Below are 23,030 nucleotides of genomic sequence, written 5' to 3'. Positions count from 1 at the left end.
AATTGGTCTCCTTTCAACGGTGAGTAAATATCTAGAGGTACTTACATTAATTAAACCTTTTCCATTGTTTTGTGTTTTCTACAAATGGATCAAAAGTCAACCATCATTCCAACTTTGACAGGAAAACACCTTAGGCCAGCTTACAAGAGCTTAATTTAACTGTCGTCTCCTCAGCTATACCTGATTACAAGGTGACTAACCTAAAACATCCTGTTATTCCCACCTCCTTCCTGCTTCATGACAATGGAATTCAATGATATATATACTTTCCCATCATAAAACTAGTGCTCTGTTGGATATATTTATAAAGGCAGTTTATCTGAAAAGCATATTTTTATGGATGCACGAACTATGCAATATTTCCTCACTTTGGAAAACCTAAGAGCTTTAGATAAGACAGTAAAATCTCGGGGACAATCCGTAACTTGTAAAAATGGTAACAACGTGAACTGTAGCCTGCCAGGTTCAGCAATGTGTATAATAAGTACTCATTCTTTAAATACTCCCCTTTAGAATAGTAGTATCCTAAATGCAATGTAGTATCCTGAATTGGATCCTAGACCATTAAAACAACATCAGTGAAGGGGTGCCTCAGTGGCTCAGTTGGTTAAGCATCCGACTCTTGGTTTTATCTCAGGTCATGATCTCACAGTTTCTGGGTTCAAGTCCCACATTGGGCTGTGTGCGGACAGCACTGAGTCTGTTTGGGATTCTCTGTCTCTCCCTCTTTCTCTCTCTGCCCCTCCCTCACTTGTGCTTTCTCTCTCTCTCAAAATAAATAAACATTAAAAGAAAAGACATTCGTGGAAAAACTGGTGATATATAAATAAAGTCTGTAGTTTAGTCAATAGTATTGCACTAATATTAATGTCTTAGTCAACTCACTAAATTATGTCAAGTTATATAAGATGTTAATATTATGAGAACATGGTAAAGGGCATATAGAAACTCTATTTGCAACGTTTCCAAAATCTAAAATTATTCCAAAATAAAATGTTTTTTAAGGTGGTGTTATCTAGATCAGTGCTTCTCAAGCAGGGGCAATTTGGCAATGTCTAAATATCTTACAATGCACAAGACAGACTCCCACAACAAAGAGCTCCCGGGCCCAAACTTCCAATAGTGTTGGGGTTAAGAAAAGTCTAATCTAAATGTACCAAAACTAAAGTTCTATGATAAAGCCATGCAAATGAGCTCTTCATTGTGCCTAGACGTTTATTTGCTAGAGATGAGGGCGGGGGGGGGGGGGGGGGGGGGGGATGGAAGAAGGTGGCCGAAGAGTACAAAATTCCAGTTATAAGAGAGATGAGTATTGGGGATGTAATGTGGTTGATGCTGCTCAATGATATACAGGTAGAGTGTTGGAAGAGTGGATCATAAGAGTTCTCATCACAAGGAGAAATTTGCTTTTTTTCAACGTTTATTTATTTTTGAGAGACAGAGCATGAGCAGGGGAGGGGCAGAGAGAGAGAGGGAGACACAGACTCTGAAGCAGGCTCCAGGCTCTGAGCTGTCAGCACAGAGCCTAACATGGGGCGCGAACTCATGAACCATGAGATCATGACTTAAGCAAAGTCAGACGCTTAACCGACTGAGCCATTCCAGCACCCCTCTTTTTTTTTTTAATTGTGCTTTTGTGAGATGACAGATGTTAAGCAGACCTACCGTGGTCATCATTTCACAGTAGATGCAAATCAAACCATCACACTGTATACCTTGAACTTCTACAGTGATGTATGTCAATTATTTCCCAATAAAACTGGAAATGATATTTTTTAAAAGTTTATTTGTTAATCATTCATAAGAATGACAGTTTAGATTTTAAATGTTTTCTAGAAGTTATTACAATTTCTTTATGAAAAATCACAGGTAGAATCAGCTAGACCGAAGACCTTTGCGTTTAAGAACACAGCTTTCTTAATTTCCTATATCTTTATGTCAAAACTACATACTGATGGAGGGAGGGACAAATCAGTGGTTAGTGTTTAATGAGCACAGGGTTTCAGTTGGGAAGATGAGAAAGTCCTGGAGATGGATGGTGATGTTGGTTGCACGATAATGGGAATGCACTTAATGCATTGAACTGTACATTTAAAAATAGCTAAAATGGTAAATTTTATGTTATGTTTATTTTACCACAATAAAAAAAAAAAAGACTAAATACCGATACATCAGGTATTGAAAAAGCTCAACCTCGGAGGCTGACAAACCTGGAGTTTGTTATTTGTGATAGACATATTTTAAGGGTAGTTACTATTAATATTCATCATGACTTCTGAAAAACACACAGGCCTGAAAAATACCCTTAATTAAAACTTTAATAGAATTTGCTACTGTGTAGGAGAAAATACATACTGAATTGTGCTACAAAACGAATGAAGGAGACATTTTAGAAAGATAAGTATATAATATCTCATTCGGAATAAAAGAGCAACCTCATCAAGTGTACATTGTTCTCTTTAATTTTAGAATTCCTGGTAGAGGTCCATTACTTCAAACATGCCTGATAAATTCCTATTTATGCTTCAGCGCAGTAAAAAACAAAGCACTTGTCCCTGCTCTGGACCTCTGACTGCTAACGAGCACGTGGAAACCAGCACAGCAGGCACACCATTGGCCATGCTGCCCTCCTGTTTTCTGTCATCAGCATCTAGGTTTCGTACCACAGCCCATGCCCACCATCAGCCACAGATGGCTCTGTGCAGCCTGCCCTCTCTTAAGTTGTGACCATCTGATCCATCTGATGGTATCACTCACGAAATCTAGTACTTCATACTCACTGTAAAAGGCAAACTTCAGCATTGAATTAAATACAAGTCATACACTGGAGGGGCGCCTGGGTGGCTCAATCGGTTAAGCGTGTAACTTCGGCTCTGGTCATGATCTCACGGTTTGTGAGTTCAAGCCCCACGTCGGGCTCTGTGCTGACAGCTCAGAACCTGGAGCCTGCTTCAGATTCTGTGTCTTCCCCTCTCTGCCCCTCCCATGCTCATGCTCTGTCTCTCAATAATAAATAAACATTAAAAAAATTAATAAAAAATAAAGTCATACACTAGAAAAATAAGAATACCATACAAAATTGAATGCAAGTGAGTTTTCCTTCTTTCCTGTTTTTTAATTGTCACAAACATATATTTTCCATTTATTTTAAAAAATGTAAGTAAAGAACAAATAGGAGGTTATTTAAAAAATAAATCCATCCCACCTTAAATATCTCTAAAAAGAAATAGTTTGGCTTTTTAAATCTCTTCTTACCATAGCTTCTTTAAAGACCATTTTAATTTGCCTGATGTTCAAAATACTGGATTTTTGGATTTCCACTCTTAAAAACGGCTTCACAAGCCACAACACTTTGCTTTAAATAACTTCTGCTCTGCAGTATTAAATGTAAATGCTTTTAAGTTTTCTATTTCAATAATGCCAATAAACCCTCTGAAAACCCAGAAAGGAAACATACAGAATGTTTTTAAACTCTGTACTTAATAAAAGTACATTAAAAAAATCAGGAAAAAGGCCAGAAATCATCCTTTGAAAATCCTTTATTTTCTTGGCACCAAAACAGATACAAAGCTAATCTTTGATAAGGGTTTAAGTTAGTTTCAGAACCACAGGGCTCTTCTTGCTTTTCCTTGCTTTCCATGAATCTATCTATGCCACGTCAAACAAAGTCTGTTACCCCATCTATGAACCGACCTTCTTGTAAGGGGACAAGGACAGAGGAAATAACTCACAGTTATGGCCATCCAGTGCCATAAAGGACCGCCACAAGGACTCTCACTCACCTGAGTGCTGGTGTCCTTGGACAGACCTACAAGCTACTCACCTTTCTGCACACACTGAACATTCTTCATATCAGGACTCCACTTAAGGCTGGATCCACAGAGAAATGTTGAAGGACCTTTTAAGGACATGCCACCCGAACAGGAAATGGTCACTTTCTCACCAATTGCATAGAAAGGTTTGTGGGGATGACTCTGTATGCCATCCATCAAGGCAGGTAGAACACAGGCAATTTCTAAAGATAGAAGAAAAGAGAATACAAAGGTCATTGCTTTCCTAAGCCATCTTTTTTTTAAAAAGACAACTTCGAATAGTGTTAATACACATGCTCTGCTTTTTCACATTAGAGGACAAAGAGGAAGAGGTAAGTTCACTCCTAGGATGCCCTGAAAGACATGTCCCACAGTGCCTGGCATGTAATTGACCAATAAAAGACTGAAGACCAAAACAGTTCCCATCCTCCACTCCTGCCCTCAAAGCAATGTGACAACATAAAATGAATCAGCCTTATAAACAGAGTCCTAAAAAGCCCAGGCCAGGCTGCTGTCAAAACTAAACTTTCCATAGCTGCCACTTATCTGTCTGGTCTGATGAAGTCCCACCAGAATTTTCCCAAGAAAATTTGCATATCATTTGCATACCATTAGCATATATCCAATTAGATATTTTTATTATTTGAAAGTTTTAAAGAACCACCTTTAACCTTGAAACCATACAAGTATTAAATGTTCTTTGGTTTTCCATCTCTAGTCTTTCTCAGTTACATTCATTACCTCAAATCTTCTGCTTGAGAAAACAGCAAAGAGAAAAAAGAGAAACATGTATACTTATGGGAAGCAAGTCAGAATTCATGATTTGAAAAAAAAAACTGGCAATCTCTCTAATGGACTTCGGACAATATTCTACAAAATACTGCTCTGTTTCTGTACCATTTCCATCAGAAATTCCATTCACTCATTAATTCAAAAACAGCATCTATGGAGTGCCTGTATTTAACGAAGTATGTTGTATGCTGCTAGGGATTTAACAAGATACAAGTTACATATCCTGCCTTCATAAAGCTAATAATCTAGCATCAGATTTGTTTGTTTCTGGCCATGATGCAATCACTGGCTTCACAATCATGCTCCCACAAAAACAAATAGAAAAGCTATACAAAAGTAAAGGAAAAAGTACTTCCAAAAGCATCAGAGAGATACCAAGGTCATGAAAATTTGAAGGTACAAGATTCCAGTGAGAAGTCTAAAGGGGTGATTACAACATTTGGTAATGCCTTTCTCCTTGAGGTATTTGTTAAGTTTGAAAAAAAAATGCTTAAAGGCTGCTAAACTAAGGAGGAACTACAGCTTGTGGCTGAAAAGCTGAGTAGAATTTTTAACAGTCTAATAGGGCTAGGGGACAAAGAGGTAGAGTCCAGTCCTGTCACAAAGGAGGGACCTGGGAAGATATCTCAGACCTTCCACTGGGATCCCTTAATGGTTACACCCTAGGAACAAAGGTAAACCGGACATAAAACAGCCTTACTGTTTGCAGGAAACAAAATCAAGTATTTTCTAGAGGAAGAGAACGTCATCCAAAACCTCAGACTATTCCATTATTTTTTCACACATAAAGGCTGGCATTTAATCAAAACAGGAACGACATTTAAAAGGAAAAGAATTCACCAAAACCCCAAAAAAGACAATAGAAACAGACCCCCAGTAGGTCCAGAGAATGGGATTAACAGCCATGGACCCTGAAATAACTGTGATTTGGGGCGCCTGGGTGGCGCAGTCGGTTAAGCGTCCGACTTCAGCCAGGTCACGATCTCGCGGTCCGTGAGTTCGAGCCCCGCGTCGGGCTCTGGGCTGATGGCTCGGAGCCTGGAGCCTGTTTCCGATTCTGTGTCTCCCTCTCTCTCTGCCCCTCCCCCGTTCATGCTCTGTCTCTCTCTGTCCCAAAAATAAATAAAAACGTTGAAAAAAAAAATTAAAAAAAAAAAAAAGAAATAACTGTGATTTACATGATGGGAAAAAATTAAATGACAAGGCACAGAATTTCAATGGAGAAAAGGAAAGTATAGAAAAGTGGACAAATGAAATATCTAGAATTGGAAAATGAAATTAAGAACTTAACAGAGTTCTTAAAAGCAGATTATATACAAGTGTACAGAGAATTAATAAGCTGGAAGTTAGATCAATTAAAAAATATTTGGGATGAAACAGAGAGAAGAAAAAAATTATGTAACACAAAATAATGTAGTAATATATACAATCTAAAAAAATATATCATTTGTGTCTTGGGAGGAAAAATGGGCAAGAATTGGACAGAGGCAATAATTGAGGACACAATGGCGAAGAAGCTCCTGAAATTGACAAAAGACATAAATGCACAGATTCAAGAAGTGCTTCAAATATTAACCAGGGTAGAGACAAAGAAAATCACACCTCGGCACATCACTGTGGAGGTGCTTCTGAAACCCAAAGACCAGAAAAAAAGAGAAATTCTCAAAAGTGTCCAGACATAAGATTTCCAAACCAGAAGTGGTATGACTAAGAGTGAATGTCTCACTAGAGTAAAATCTTTAAAGAGCTTAAATAAAATAACTGCTAACCTAGAATTTCTTACCCATAAAAACATCCTTCAAAAATGAAGATAAAACAAAGACATTTTAAGATGAACAAAGACTGGGTCAACTTCTTATCAGCAGATTCACAATAAAGGGGAAAAAATCTCTTCAAGCGAAAGCATCTTATTAAACGCTTCAAAGAACCAACTTTTGGCTTTGTTACTGTAAGCTAGAAAATGTTTATATTCTATTTCAGTAATTTCTGCTCAAGGACTCCAGGAGAGAGAGACAGAGAGACAGATAGAGACAGAAACAAAGAGGAAGAGAGGAGGTCCTACAAATAAGAAAAAGACAAACCAACAGAAAAGGGGAGCTAAAGATTGGACAGTCACTCCACCAAAGAGGATATGCAAATGGCAAATAAACATGAAAACAGGCATCATAACATAGTCACCAGGAAAAATATAAATTGAAAAGTCAAAATTAAAAAATAAGATATTGCTACACACTCATCAGTATAGCTAAAATTTTTTAAAGATTGTTGATATCAAGTGTTGATAAGGATACAGAGCAATCTTGGCTTCTCAGATCCTGGTAGGGATGTAAATTAGTACAACCATTTGGGAGTCTGGTAGCATCTACTAAGTCTAAATGTATGTACATCCTATGACTCAGAGACTTTATTCAGAGGTATATACCCAAGAGGAAAAAGATGTTCACGTGTACACTAGGCTTTTCTCCAAGGCCTAGACCAACTGATATAGCAAAAAAATGTATCTCTACAGCTCTATCCATCTGCTGAACCAACTAATACTGCAGGACAATCAAGGAAGTACACTGATTTGGTCACATCCCTAGAAATTGAACTATATGGGATGTTCTGAAGGTCTTAGCCAGAATGGAGCTCCCTGGCCTATTCGAATTTGCACCAGAAACGTTAAAATTGCAGTGAAATGTGCCTCGCCTAACAGAAGCACTATCAACTAGAGACTGCTGAGGGCTTTTTCAAGACACAGCTGAAACTTGAACAGGAGCATATGAGCTTCTCAGGAAAGGAATGTCAAGACATGGGCCACACAGTGAGCGGTTATTCGTCTTGATTCATTCCCTTCCACATTATTCTCTCATCTTAAGTTATTTGCTACAACCAAGTCCACTCACTCTGACAATGCATTTCCCCAACAAGCCACTGTAAATCTTCTCCACATCTGGCTACAGGGTCTCCAATTAGAGAGTAACCTTCATTGCAAGTATATACTATGTTTTTCCCAACAGGAAACATGGCACCTTCATCCTAAAGAGAAATAAAAGAGAGAGAGAGAGTATGTCTATTTTGCATTAAAAAAAGTTTCTTTAGATATATTTGGGCTATAAATGATGCCTTCTTTTAGTCATCAGGCAAACTAAGTTCAAATAACTAATTTAAAAAATTATCTGTAAAAACAATTTTCCCTGTATGGTCCTAGTCAACAACACTGGTACTACCATTAACTAAAATAAAGCTATTAATGTCACATATAATTTATTAATTGTCCCCAAATACCAAGCACTGTACTAAGCATTTTACCAAAATTACTTTTGTGGACACTGCCCGAGTCCCTTCCCCCCCGGCCCCTGCATGTTCCAGGAAAAGACAGTTGTTATCAGATCTCGGAAATGTACTTGTTGGTCAGTTCTTCATAGTAAGACGTCATGGGCTGCTCATTGGCCATACCGCCTAATAAAAGCTGGTAGGAACAGACAGAAATGTGCAAATCCTATCAGCATGTTTATGAAAGTTTAAGTTTCTCACTGACGACTTTTAGAGGGAGCGTAATGCTGATCTTCTCCCATCCTAAGCTCCAGCCCCTACCCTGTAAGGGAAGGGCCACTGTGGCTGGGCTAGATTCAAGGACATGCCAGGAGGTGAGCTTTCATGGTGAAGCAAGGAAGAATTTGAAGCTGAAACTTAAAGGGGTAATCATGCTCTTTTGGGATCTCTATTAGTTCCTTTCCTCATTCTTGGGGCTCTCTGCCACCCCAGGGGTGGTAAAGAAAATCGGCCTGGGGAAGGGCTGAGAGCTCGGCATTAGCACCTGGCTACTCCAGCCATTAGAACCAAATCCCAAGGTGCCTTCTACTATTCACTGTCAGTCCTGGTTCAGTCTGGCTCCAGTTGGTAGGAAACAAAGGACCCAGGTTAATACTTGAGTTTGAATAAATTGGGAAAGGACAGTTGATTTGCTTTGGTTCTAGCCAATAGGCCTTCGTCTGCCTGACAGAAGGGACTGTTATAACAGTGTCCAAACTGGGTTCTGTATCAGAACCACTAGTAGCAATTTAAAAAAAAAAAAAAAAAAAAAAAAAAAGCACAACTCTCAGGCTCTATCCTAAACCCACAGAATGAGAAAGAAAAAAAAAAAAAGGAAGGTAAGGGGGCAAGCAGCAATCTCTATTCTTAAGTTCTCTGGGTGACTGTGATGTAGCCCGTCCATGGGGCAGTGTTCAGAACCCCTGCCCCTTACAGGACACCACATGCACTGGAGTTTGGGACAACAGTTCACGGTTTGCTGAAGTATATGAGTTTGTTTGGCCTTGTTCGCCAAGCCTGTGTTTCCTTCAGGAACTTAGTAGGTTGTGGTGACTGTATTGGGACAGAATGAGTGTTAGAGATGCTGGGCTCATTCCCTTCTCTACACACACACACACACACACACACACACACACACACACACACAGAAGCCCTCTTCCATTTCCCAACAGTATCTACATTTGGGGAAACTTCAGCAAAATGTCAGTGCGTGTGTTTAAGGGCCTAGAATTTCAAAGGCAAACCCTCTGAGAAAGCAAGGCTGGCAGCACTGAGAGGGTCCTGACGAAAGCCTCCTACGTGAGCTGGGAGGAGACTTCATTGGAGCTTGAGGCCAAAGCCTCATCATAACAAGCAGTGAGAAGAGCAGAAATTAATATGGCCGCAAGGCCAAGAAAATTCCCTACAATGACAAGTGGCAGGTAACTTGTGTTCCTTCCCAAACAAGAAAATCGCTCCAAGTATAATGACCCATATCTCACCAGTGCTGGCTAAATGTCTTATTGGCTTCTGGAATAAACCCAATATTTCTTCCCAAACCCAATATTTCTGAAAAAAAAAATTTTAAAGACATTTCTCAGGACGCCTGGGTGGCTCAGTCAGTTAAGTGTCTGACTCTTGATTTCAGCTCAGGTCATGATCTCACAGTTCATGGGTTCAAGCCCTGCATCTGACAGCAAAGAGCCTGCTTGGGATTCAATCTCTCCTTCTCTCTCTGCCCCTCCCCTGCTCTCTCTCTCAAAAATAAATAAATAAACATTTTAAAAAAATCTTAGGAAGACATTTCTCAGTGGCAAGAATAGAGAAAGTCCTCTTTGTTGCAGAACTTGCTTATGGATTCTTATTTTAGTGTTAAGAACGGAAATGTTTAACAGCCTTCTGGCATGATTACATTTCTAATTTCATTGGGCAGCAGTATTGATTTACCGTACTGCAGAAGATATACTGCCTTCTGCAGAATTCTAATCACCTTGGCCAAAGAAGTAAAGTCACAAACTAAAACCCTTACCACTAAAACTAAAATGCACATATAAACTATTTGTAGCACTATTTCATCATGGAAGAAGGAAATCGATTATGACATTAGGGAGAGAGAGAACTTGGAGCAAAGAGCATATGCAGAGGAAAACAATATATCTTTCATAACCAACTTGAACAAATCCATCTTTCAAGGCAGGAGGTGATGGACAGAATTCTTTTGGAACCAAAGACAAAGGAAAACAATGTGGTTCAAGCAATCTGAAAGGAAAAGGAAACAAAACATAATTAATGTGATGGATTTCCACAGCATAATAAACATTTTGCACCACAGTGAATTTTTCATTAACATCTGAAAGAACTCCATTCCTGTAAACATGCTGATGTGCTATTTTTGTCATTCTCGGGATCAATATCTGATCATATCCTGTGATAGAAAACTCAAACATAAACTACCAAAAAATAGCTACTAAGTCAGTAGTATGAAAAACAAAGAGAAAGAAAAGGAAATAAAAGTCTCTGGACAAAACACCTACTTCATGGGATTTCTAGAGGTCACCTGCCTCAGACCTACTTTTTCTTCGGCTGTCTGGTTCTGAAGTGTCTTTAACACGGAATTGATTCTGGATTAAAACTAAAGGAACTCCTGTTAGTGACCCTGCAAGAAAGGGAACATCTCCTCTGTGCTAGGCACCTTGGCAGTTGCTCTGTAAATACGCAACATCTCAATGCACCTTCACAGTAACCCTATGAGGTATATGACGAAAAGAAAGTTTGAATGACTTGCCCAAGGTTATAAGGTAATAAATACCAGGGCTGCATTCATGTTGTAGTCGGTTCGGCTCCTAACGTCATGCTCTTTCTACCTCCCGCAAGGCAATCTCTAGAGGAAGCTCATAATAATGGTAATCCCAGTGACATCCATCATTAAACAATAGTTTTATGGCCTCTGAAGCCAACGTGCCACCAGTATTACCTCCACTCCAGAGACCTGAAATCTGAGGGAAAGCATTACAGAATAGCCCGTGAATGTCGCCTCCTTCTCAGCTGAGTTCCTTATACGCTTTCCACACTTTGAGGAAACTCAGAAATGTGAAGTATTGATCATGATTTTCCTCTTTGTACTGAGCAGGAGGAGGAGAACATTCTCTCCCTCCAAGCACCAAGAAGAGTGAGAATTCTTCCAGTGCCTCCGTAGGATGCTCCTTTCCTTCCAGCTTCATGTCTAGTGGCCGGGAAAAGAAGCCCAGTCCATAGAGGCCTCCTCTGCCGGAGACTCTCATCCTCCCAGAGATATGTGCCCCGAAGATAGCTTCTCCTCCTAAAGTAATTCCATATGCTTGCCAGCTTCCTAGTCAGGAGACTTGATGAATTTGCAAGGTCCCAGCAAATGGGAAGTTGGTGTCCGACAACTGGGCTAATCAGTGAAGATATTAGCCATCTAGAGCATCTGGCTTTATGCTTAATCATGAATGAATGAATGAATGAATACATGAATACATGAATACATGAATACATGAATAAATGAATGAATAGGATTGGTATATCTGAAGAGTAATACAACTATTAATCAATGCTTACTATGTGCTGGGCACTGTGCTAATCACTTTCTATGCTGAATCTCATTTAATTCTGACATTTTACTATTGTTTTACCTTCTATGATTATACTAATTTTAGAGGTGTTACCAAGGTCACACAGCAAAGTGGCAGATTTGCTTGATGCCAAAGCTGCTGCTCAGATCCCCTTGGGCAGATGACCTTCTAGTTACCAGCCTTTTGTAACATCTGTATCAGAAAAACTTGAAACACACAAGTGCAAGCTGTCCACACATGCCTTCTTCCTTCAACTGATCCCACTGCTAAAGGCAAAGTCACTGATAAAAATCGCCATTTAATTTTTAAATCTTTTAATAGCAGCAATCACATATTCCACGCTTCCTGCAGAGGGCACTCTATTCTATGCAATTGCCAGGAGATCTGGTCACCATTACCGCAAATGCTGGAGTTCCTCCTCCTCGCATTGCCTGCTTTCTGTTGGCTCTCCAATACAGGACTGCCCGCCTCCACTGGGAGGTGGGTTATTACATTCTCGGCTCCTTGATTTCTTCCCTTGAATGCAGGGGCCCCAAGAGGACCAGCAACTCCAACCTCCATCAACCCCTCCTGTAAGATAAGAGAAAGACTGTTCAGAAAGTACTTGGAGAGAAAGATTTCAGAGTCTAGTATTAAGCTTCGTGCTCAGGCAGTTATTGAGGGAGGAGACAGTCTGGGCACATACTACCTTCACTCTGTTCAGGAGGTCTTCTTCAATGACCATAATGTCTCTGCACATTGACTGGGTTTGTTGATATTAAGGCTGCATCAACGAACTTCTTGCAATTATATCTTAAATTTGTTTACTATTTTAGAACTGTTTCAGAGCATTTTGTCATACCTCATGCCATTCATTTACTTCTCACAAGAATGAATCCGGGTGGGCAGGAAATCTGTTACCATTCTCATTTGATAGGTATGGGATCTAAGGCAAGGGGGTTAAATGTCATGTCCGGTGCTGCAATGGCTGCCAAGAGTCCTGTCCAGGCAGCAACATGGTCTTATGGCCGAGTCCAGGCTCCTCTCATTACAGCAGTTCCTACTGTTAACATTTTTATTGGAAAAGCCATGGTTGGGCATGAGAAGAACATAATCTACTGGGTTCCAGACTGCCAACCTCAGAGCTGGCACTGTACAAAATGAAGAAATGCATAAGAAGGAGAAATGCTTTTACCTCCTGTCAACATCCTTCAGTCTGCAGGCACTTCCTCAACCCAGCCTGGCCACCTTCCAACTCAGGGCCGATTCATGACCAGCGGTGCTTTTAGAATTTTCCCCCATCATATACCTTGGGGTAGGCAAGAGAGAACTTGCACTATATTCTAAGAACTTGGCTTTCCTGGTTACAAACAGATCTCAGAGACCATGCTCCTGAAACATTACTTCCAATTGATAGATGGTTTTGTTTACTGCTCCTTACCTAGTTCTACCGTGTAGCCTACATCCGTCTCCCCTCCACTCGGCACCCACCCCTCAGTATCATACACACCAAAACTAAACTAATGTGATTATATCTTCCAATGAGTTTCCTTATGCTTTCTTCCATAATTAGAAATTGAGTTAATAAAGTAGTCCTCTGAGTATATTAACAGGGGGTAACAATAGCTTGATATATTATGATCGCTACCCCAATCCTTACCAGCAGGGGGAGCTTCCATTTTATCAAATAACAGGAAATCCAAGCCACAAAGGAATGAAATCAAAGTGGTAGAATTTCAATTTACCAGATAGGCTACTTGGGAAGACATTTGGAGGCAAGGAGGCTTTCCTGACGCTTGTCTACAAGCAATCATAGTTCAGTCATGTATTCATTCATTCATCAAATATTTGTTAAGTGACTTCTATGAATCAAGCCTTGTTGGGCTCTGGGAATAAAAAAAAGGAATCACAGCCCTGACCTTAAGAAATGAGTTTTCTAGAGGAGAGAGGCATATAAATAAATACAAAACTGTCCCACACTTTGTCTACTCATAAAGTCAAACTTCACACAGTTCTGTGTGAACTGACGTGCCTTTAAAGCACCAAGCATTCAGTTGAGCACATTCAGCAGATGTTCAGAAAGTATTTGTGAGTAATTGATTGATAAAACATAATACAAAATAGAAATAGAGATATTTCAAAGAGCTTGCGATTGGAAAGGTTAAGCCATGTGCACACTAGCTGCACAGACCTGTTAGGACAAAACCTCAATGAGCTGACTATAGCATAAAAGAGAGACGTGTTTTAGGCATTAATCTATTCTAATGGAGAACAGGGAATGGAGGGCATGGTGGGTCTATTCGTTAAGACAGGAAAACAGAGACAGCAGAGGGCCTTAACCCCCTTGCTAGAACCCAGAAGTGCAATAGGAAGGGAGACACTAAATTAATACACAAAGAAGCATGATCTCAGGGATCAGCGGGAAAGAGTGATTCCTTTTTCACAGTGTCCAGCATAACTAGCAAAAACTCAGCACACTGACCTGCTTCATTTCCCACGAGGACTCCTTGCTCACAAGCCACACCAAACGTGTATGGTTTGCAATGGCACTGACACTGGGTCCCCTCGACGGTGGCAATGCCGCCATTTTGACAAGGTTGACAATGGCAGGGGTCATATTCATCCAGATATTCCTCAAGAGCCCGCTTCAGGTATAGTCTTTTCACAGAGGCACAGGGTACTTCCTTTACCAGCTCATACAGAGGGGTCAGCTATACAGGTAAAGACATCATGGTCAGTAAATCGGGGTTTTAGGCAAGAATATTTTTCTCCTGGCATTTAGGCTGAATCTCCATTAAAATAAAAATCAAAAGCCACTCTCATCCTAATTCCAATTATTTCTTGTTCAAATAAAAAGAAAGCAATTCACTTTCTTTGCAAGACAAAGGGAAAAATAGGAGTGAACAGGGAAGGAATATTTTTTGTATCTTGCATAAAACTTTTCAAAACCAACAGGACATTCATTTTCTAGTTATTGAAAGATTATTTTGAAGGAAGTACATTTCTACCCTTGCAGAGGGCAGAAGAAAAGGAAATGCACTTAAATTACAGTGAAGAAGCAAGTGCAATTAAATTTAAGATTAAATACCCAGCTCTAAGAGACTTAACATGTCTCTTAGCAGAGACCATGACTCTTTCTTCCTGACAAAATTTAAAATAGACAGACATTACTTCTCTGTGTTGAATATGTCTGATAAAAAGCAGCTTGGAGCCCCTAGATGTGCTGGCTAAGCTTTAACAATCTGCTCTCCTAAGAACAAAAATGCTCTGATTTGTAGCATTTGCCAATTTCTGCAGTATAACTACTCTTCCCATGGCCGATTTCAGGTTGCCACTGGGATGCCAGTGACCATGGAGTCGGGAAGAGATAGGCACCTTTGGCTGTTATGAGGGTCCATCTTGAGCTGGCTACAGCATACCACTGGAGTAGGAGGATAACTTACAGACCCAGCCACATCTCCCTCCGTCTCTGCCCAAACTCTCTCACGCTGCATTATAAAAGAACTGACTGGATGGCATTGCGTGGACGTATACCTATAATAAGTTAGCACAGCTATGATAGTGACAGTCCTATGTGGAGAAATGCAGAGTTGCGAATGAGAAGGAATGTCTGATCCTCCCTAATCAACAACTTAGAATTTTTTAAGATTTGTAACAGGGCACTGGCACTGAAAATAGGTCATTGTGAATATCGATGGTGGCACGTTATAAGACCTTCCAGGAAAACTGGCTTCTTCCTTTTACCCTTACTTCGAGGCAAATGGGTGGATATGGTGTTGGAAGGGTGCTTAAGAAGCTTTTGTAATTTGGGGGGGGGGGCGGATTATAAAATGTGTCCAAGTCAAGTTTCACCTGAGACATTTCTTGACTCCCATGACAGAGAATAGAACATAGAATCAGTTCTGCCATAGCACTTGTTTTGAAAGGGTAAATTTGTTCCACTGGGATGGATGTGTTAGGGAACACCATGAGCATATCACAAATTTCATACAATTTCATCCGTAAGAAAACCCAGGTGAACCCAGAAAAGTGGACACAACTGAACCAACATAGGAATACACAAAACACACACACACACAAACACACACTTCAAGCATCCATGCAGTTCACCGCCTGTGTAATATACTACACCCATCCACATCTAAAATTTTTTTTTCAACGTTTTTTATTTATTTTTGGGACAGAGAGAGACAGAGCATGAACGGGGGAGGGGCAGAGAGAGAGGGAGACACAGAATCGGAAACAGGCTCCAGGCTCCGAGCCATCAGCCCAGAGCCCGACGTGGGGCTCGAACTCACAGACCACGAGATCGTGACCTGGCTGAAGTCGGACGCTTAACCGACTGCGCCACCCAGGCGCCCCAACACCCATCCACATCTGATGCAGGAACCGTCTGTCCTCTGGCAGCTCTCCTCCTACCACTTCCCAATAATTCAAAGGCTCTAACCCACCCAGCACCCAGCAAGCTTCAAGTCTTTTTCTAAGAATTGTGCTACATTAATATATATGCGTTTCTTAACAATTTAACACATACAAAGCTATACTATTGTTTTTACTGATGCCTATTTTTTTTTAATGAGTGTCATAGATCAAGTTTTTGAGTATTGTGTCCTTAATCCATTTTCCCCATAAGCCAGGGGGTCTTCATTGTGCAATTCTGTCTAGCTGTCTGATTTTAGGAACACATACGTAGCATTATGACAGAACTGACTGTATCAATAAAACATCCTAAAATTTTGCCAGTCAGATTTGTTCTATTTTAATTTACATGTCTCCAAGAGCCTACATGCCATGGCCAGAGGAACAAAGGTGATCTGATGAGACAGTAGACAAGCCTAAATGCCTTCCTCTTGCAAGAATCTATAATTCCTCTGAATTAGAGACCAAGGAAAACATAATCAAATTTAGGTCAAAAGCTTAAAATGCAAATTTTGTTACTAATTTCTCTTGGGATTTATAAGACATTTAACCTTTACAATTGAAATATGGACATGCAAGATAATGAATCTTCTGTTTCTTATTATTATGTATGCACTCATTTTGCTATACAAAACATAATTGGGATACAAAAATGCTAATTACAGCTGTCTCTGTTTAACCACCTTGATTTAATCTCATTTTCCCAATGCGAATAAACATGTCTGCTTTGTGTGCTTTCAACAGAGCAGGACGTACCTTTTGTTTTATGACTTGGGGAAGACCAGTCACAGATTCCGCCCACGAAGCATATCGCTCTTTGTTTCCAGCAGGATTGTCCAGCTCCAGGAAACTGAGGCCAGACACGAAGCCCGAACTGCCCCCCCTGACAAATGGGTTCCCTCGCAGAACATTGCTTTGAGTTCCTATACGAGGAGAAATCAAATGAAATAGGTCAGGATGCACAAAGGAAACAAAGAGAAGAATAAAAAAGTGAAACGTCTCTCAAGTACTAAAACACAACCCATCCCATTCTGGTAAAGGACAAACTATGGACACAATGAGAACATCAATGATTGCCAGCAGTGGTGGGTGGGAGGAGTAAATAGTTGGAGCACGGAGGATTGTTAGAACAGTGAAATTGCTCTACATCACACTATCATGGTAGACACATGGCAACATAAACTATGCACTTTGGGCAGTGATGATATGTCAACATAGATTCATCACTTAGAACAAATGCACCCCCGTAGTGGAGGATGCTGAGAGTGGGGAGGCCTTAGTTTCTGACAGGGGGATATGGAAACTCTCCGTACTTTTTGCTCGATTGTGCTCTAAATCTGAAACGACTCTCAAAAATATCTATTAAAAGGAAAAAGAAAAGAAAAACACAATCATTACCTGACAGTAGATGATATTAGGGAATTATTGTTCATATTCTTAATGTTCTTAGTATAATAAGAACATTATGTTATACAGGAGACTATCTTATTTCTTAGGAAATAAATATATATTTTGGGATGAAGCATCATGGAATGTGTTTCTAAATGGTTCAGCTAGGGGCGCCTGGGTGGCTCAGTCGGTTAAGCGTCCAACTTTGGCTCTGGTCATGATCTCGCAGTTTGTGATTTCAAGCCCCACATAGGGCTCTGTGCTGACAGCTCAGAGCCTGGAGATTGTTTTGGATTCTGTGTCTCCCTCTCTGACCCTACCCCGCTCACACTCTTTGTCTGTCTGTCTGTCTCTCTCAAAAATAAAATAAACATTTAAAAAAAAATTTTTTAATAAAAATAAAAATAAATGGGGGAGTTCATTGCATCTGGAATATTAACTAAGCAAAAAAAGCTATTAATTAACAGGCATACATTAACACATGAAAAGTGTTCTAAACAGTAAATACCAATTAAATTCTTTTCTGCATTTAAGTGCCTTATAATTTCAGAAATATTTTTGTCTCCATTTGTAATTGATTTTTATGCTGGTCATGACTGGAAATTCCTAACTTGCAAACCAGATTTGGGGTGATCTTTAGTTCATTTCTTTTAATGAAATTTTGCAATTTCGTAAAATTTTGCAAATTCAAAAACTGTACATTTATCAGAAATTATTAAAGCCTAGGGTGCCTGGGTGCCTCAGTCTGTTAAGCATCTGACTGGCTCAGGTCATGATCTCACAGTTTGTGAGTTGGAGCCCCGAGACAGGCTCTGTGCTGACAGCGCAGAGCCTGCTTGGGATTCTCTCTCTTTCCCTCTTTCTCTGCCCCTCCCCTGCTCTCTCTGTTTCTCTCTCAAAATAAATAAATAAACTTTAAAAAAAAGAAACTTAAAAAAAAAGAAATTATTAAAGCCCGGTGTTTTTGACAAATTGCTGGAGTGCGTCCTCATTGTCATTGTTAGCTCTGGTTTTGATATGCACACAGTCACCCTTTTAAGGCAGCTTATCACAACTAAGTTCAGTCCCTCCGCTACCTGGAGCCGAATCATCTGGAGTGACTACACATTTCTGAGCTTCAACACCCGCTAAGAGAACAGCTGGGAGGAGAGCCTTGGAACCAGCATCTTAACAACTTCCCGGGTAATCCCTGCGCATAGTAAACTTGGAGAAATCACCGCCTGCCCTGGCACACCTGTTTATGAATTACAGATTCTGAGAAATCCGTTTTAATTTTATTTTTAAGCCTGTAGCCTCTCTCTCCATACTTCAGGGAGCTCTCTGCTCCCTCTGGCCCTCTTCCCCTAGACAAGCAGCGTGGTGCGACAATCAGGAGCCCAGACTGTGAAGCCACACATCATGCCTTTGAATCTCATGTCTGATGCTTACCAAACGTGATCGTGGGCAATCTTTCTGTCACTCGGAGTCCCTGTCTGTATAATGAGAATATGAATAATACCTAACTATGTGTGCTATGTGTGCGTTAAACACAACATCGAATAAAATCAGTGAGCAGCTTCCAGTAGCCAGCCCAGCTGATAACTGATGTCTCTATCTTCCCAAAGCTCCCACTCATCTCTATTTCCAGATCACCATATTTCCATCTCTTTCAAAAGCATGTCCTCCTGGGGCACATGGGTGGCTCAGTCGGTTGGGTGTCCGACTCTTGATTTCGGCTCAGGCCATGACCTAACAGTTTGTGATTTCGAGCCCCACATCAGCGTTGTATTGGGATTCTTTCTCTCTCCCTCTCTCTCTGCCCTTCCTCTGCCCATGAATATTCTCTCTCTCTATCCCCCTCTCTCTCTCTCAAATAAATAAACTTTAAAAAATTAAAAAAAAAAAAATGTCCTCCTCCTCTGTCATGCCAACTCCACGAAGACAGGCATTTTCTCTGGCATGTCACTGCTTGTACCCCAGTGCCTAGAACAAATCCTTGCATGTACCACAGGCTCCATAAACAGTTGATGAATGAAGGAAGTGAATGAGTAAATACACCTGGTTTCATTCCTCTGTCTTCCTCCTTCCTACAGTTATCTGCCAATATCCCAAGAATCCCCACTTCCTCAGTAAGAACTCTGGCATCTGGGTCAGTCTTCACCTTTGCCCCAATTTATGCTGTCACCGAGAATTTAAGCTCTAGTACCTGCTCAGTCCATTGCTACCACACTAAGAAGTTCACTGTAAGGCAAATTAAGTTGTAATCACCAAATTCAATGAATAGTCTCCAGCCCTTCTTTTACTTAACTTCTGTCTAGAATTTCTCTTTATTGACTTCTCTTTCTCCTTTATTTTTAATGTTACTGATCTTTTCTGGTTCTTCTTTTTTTTTTTTTTTTTAAAGTAGGCTTTTTGCCCAAACTCACGACCCTGAGATCAAGAGTTGCATGCTCTACCAAACTGAGGCAGCCAGGCACCTCTTTACTGATTCTTATCCTGTCAGATTATCCCTTCTCAGTCCCTCTTCTTTCTCTACAACTTTATCTTTGTAACCTTTCATTTAATCACTTCCTGAACTAAATCCTTTAAGGGTACCCCCTTGTTACCAGAATGAAATCCAAATTCCTTAACAGGGCATCTAGAAACAATCTAAATCAGTTTTTTTTTTTTTCCAGTTCCTTTCTAAGCACTCAAAGAATAGCACACCACCTTCCCCATTCCCTCTGCCATCACCACGACCACCACCACCACCAGCAGCAGCATCTGAGCATCCATGTCAGAGTGGAACTAAATCTCTCCTGTTGGTGTCCTTTTTCTAGGCTGGATTGCCAACTGTCACTGCAGGTGGAAAAGGTAGTCTATGCTGAGGACACATCTACAGTGCCCAGGAGATACCCAGTGAACTTTCCATGGCAGTGTCTCACTGTCATGACATATGAAAGAGAGAGCAGAGGCAAAAATAACCAAATACATTTTTAAAAACACAAGATAGAACACCTGCTAAAATTTCAAAGGACCTTGAGGCCAGGAATTAACCACAAGAGAGAGGGATGGAGATTAAGCTTGTAATGCAAATTGCCCCCTTCTTATTTACCTGAATCTGATTTTAAGGCATCTTCCAGCTCCTTGCATTTGCCCTTTGATGACGAATACAAAAATTTGAAACTTGATGAAGTACATGTCTTTATATCTGTTGAACTAAGACCTGAGGGAAAAGTTTTAAAGGTTTTATTTCTGCATTTGTTAAACACGTCTTTTGAGATGCAGCCAGGTGGGAGGATAGGGATACTCTACTATTGTGGCCATCTAATCAAGAGTGATATGATAGGGACATTTTCAAGTGCTGTAGGAGGATCAAGGGTCAGAAAAAGGAATATTTTTTTTGTTATTAAACAAAATAACACATACATGCATACACTTAGGAATGAAGCATCGTGTGTCTGAAACTTACTTTCAAATGATTCAGCAAATTTTGGCTTCTGTTATCTTGGATCAGAGAGAGGAGACTGGGGTGATTTCTACATGAAACAGTGGAAGGAACACCCGGAACAGTGATATCTTTGACCCACATACAGTCAGCTTCTCAAGTATGAAGCAAACAGATAAAAGTAGGCATGTGATGGTCCCAGTCCACCTACTGGAAACCCCAAAAGCTGGGTTCTGATTCTATAGTAATTAATTCCTAAAACCTCAGGTCTAATGCCTCAATCTCTTGATTTTAATATGTTTACTATCTCTAGTTTCTAACAATTCCTTCCCATAACTCATAACCTCAGAATGTAACAATTTCTACTCATTATCAAATGGAGTTTTGCCAATGCATTTTTTAAAGAAGGATAGAAAATAATAAGTGTGGAAATATATTTTTCTTATATAATTTTGCTAACTGTATTGTAATAATCTCAATATTTCTTAAGGAATAATGGGGGGGATCTATTACATCTCAGGAGTTTTGATTATATTTCAGTTAGAATTTTTAGGAAGGACAGAAACTTCTCAAGAGTAAAATTTTTACTTAAAAAATATGTTTTGACCAAATTGGAAAGCTTTAATAAAATTCTCCCCCATTTCTTTAAGTGCTAAGGAATAAATGGTTGGGAGGCAGTGAAACTAAGTTTAGATCAAGCCACTTGCTGGATTAATTTTCCAAAGAAATATTGTCCCTGTCATTGCTACAAAAAAACTTGTGCTTATACATCATTTCCAACCAGGGAAGTTAGAAAAGTTCAAATTCTAGTTAAATCTTAACTGGTAACAAAAAAACTAAGCCCATTGGGGGAAAAAAAAAGCCAATGGAAACATAGAAAAATATTGTAATTCACCCACAAGGGAAGGTTACAAGATTTCCTCTGAATCTCATGTAGTAAGTGTTATTCTCCTCCAAGGTTGTAAGGGAGCCTTGACTGAAGAGAAAGACCCCGAAGAGGTGATTTGGAATGGAGAAGGAAGTGTGGACATCAGCTGAAGGACAAAGTTGGGAAGAAGTAGGTTTGACTTGGAATATTAGTAAACCAGTCAAAAGGTCTTTGGAGAGAAGGAATGGACACTAAGATACCACCCTCTACCCTCCCACATTGGGACACATGGTGAGGACTGTCCTCTTACTATGGGGTCCAAAAAATCATGAACTCCGTGGTGTGCACTGATTCTAACAAAAAGCAGGCCATTCTAGCAACAACATAGCATAAGGAAAAAGTTCAGCTGACTTGGGAGCAAGTTAGACCTCCTTACAACCCATATGCCCTTGGGTGAGTCTTATCTAACACTGACTCTCCATGTCTCAGTCTGTGGGACAGGAATTATAGTGGCCATCTCTCTGGGTAGCAGTGAGGATCATTGCTAACATGTAACTTGCCTCTTGTAAGAAAGGCATCCAATAAATTCAAGACATTATTATAAGAATTAGGTAGTAAGCAAACTTGTGATATCCAGAGCAGGTTTTTTTTAAAGGAATGTGAGTGGCAACAAACAGAGGTAAATAAAATACTTCTTTAAAACATTTTGATTTCTGAAATATAATACCTTATTAGCTTTTCCTCAAAGAATATTACTTAAGCTGAGAAATGGAAAACATTAAAAAGTATTCTAAAAATCCAATCAATACCTCCTGGAGACAGCCAGTAATGATGATGGTTATCTCACATTTCAGGGTACTAGCCAAAAGAGTAGGCAGTTTGAAGAGTTTGAGTAGATTATAATGGATTCACACCACTTTGGATTCCTTTGCCATTTAATCTCTATTTGTCATACTTTAAATCTCTAAAAGTTTAAGCTAACTACATGTTATTTCCCCCATTAAAATTCCTGCAATGCTTGTAGTTAATAAATTTTTTTAATACTCTACCGCTTTCTTTGATTTTTTCTGGGTCCACATAAAATAGAATTTTGTACTCTCCTCCTAAGGACCCAGACTGCAGATAATGTGTCCCATACTGGTCGATTAATCTTCGGTAGGCACCGTAGTCATACAGAGAGGGAAGGTAGGAGAGTTCCTTCCAGAAGGGCTCAGCAAGTTGTAAAAATTCTGGATTGTTATTGATAAACTGAGCCACTTCCACAGTGTTCTGGACAACCAATAATTGATGACTCTATGGGAAGAAGGAAGAATAAAAGGAGTTTTAGTTTGAAGATAAAAAGTCAGTGAAATTACTTTCGTGTTCAATGCCTCCATCAACTGCCACCTCCGACCCAAACTATATGAATTTTTATTTTTGATGCATGATGAGGTCTTTTCTGGGCTCACTCACCTGAAGCAATCTAAAGAGTTTTTGGAATGCCAAATAGGAATATCTGA

At 39.9% G+C, this 23,030-nt stretch overlaps 1 protein-coding gene across 4 annotated transcripts in view; it reads right to left on the bottom strand.

Moving 5' to 3' along the window:
- Positions 1–23,030, bottom strand: part of C7 (complement C7) — a 56,530-nt gene that overhangs the window by 7,688 nt on the left and 25,812 nt on the right. For all 4 annotated transcript variants that reach the window (XM_081796105.1, XM_078445132.2, XM_078445134.2 and 1 more), the window contains 8 exons: positions 22,581–22,824; positions 20,331–20,441; positions 16,625–16,791; positions 13,932–14,160; positions 11,869–12,040; positions 10,049–10,136; positions 7,490–7,622; positions 3,824–4,015 (listed from right to left, as the gene is read on the bottom strand). In XM_081796105.1, coding sequence (XP_081652231.1) covers positions 3,824–4,015; positions 7,490–7,622; positions 10,049–10,136; positions 11,869–12,040; positions 13,932–14,160; positions 16,625–16,791; positions 20,331–20,441; positions 22,581–22,824 — 1,336 coding nt within the window. The remainder of the gene's footprint in view (positions 1–3,823; positions 4,016–7,489; positions 7,623–10,048; positions 10,137–11,868; positions 12,041–13,931; positions 14,161–16,624; positions 16,792–20,330; positions 20,442–22,580; positions 22,825–23,030) is intronic.

The sequence above is a fragment of the Panthera onca genome, chromosome A1, assembly GCF_046562875.1.
Source record: "Panthera onca isolate mPanOnc1 chromosome A1, mPanOnc1 haplotype 2, whole genome shotgun sequence".
Lineage (NCBI taxonomy): Eukaryota > Metazoa > Chordata > Mammalia > Carnivora > Felidae > Panthera > Panthera onca.
This window is presented reverse-complemented; position numbering and strand designations above follow the sequence as displayed.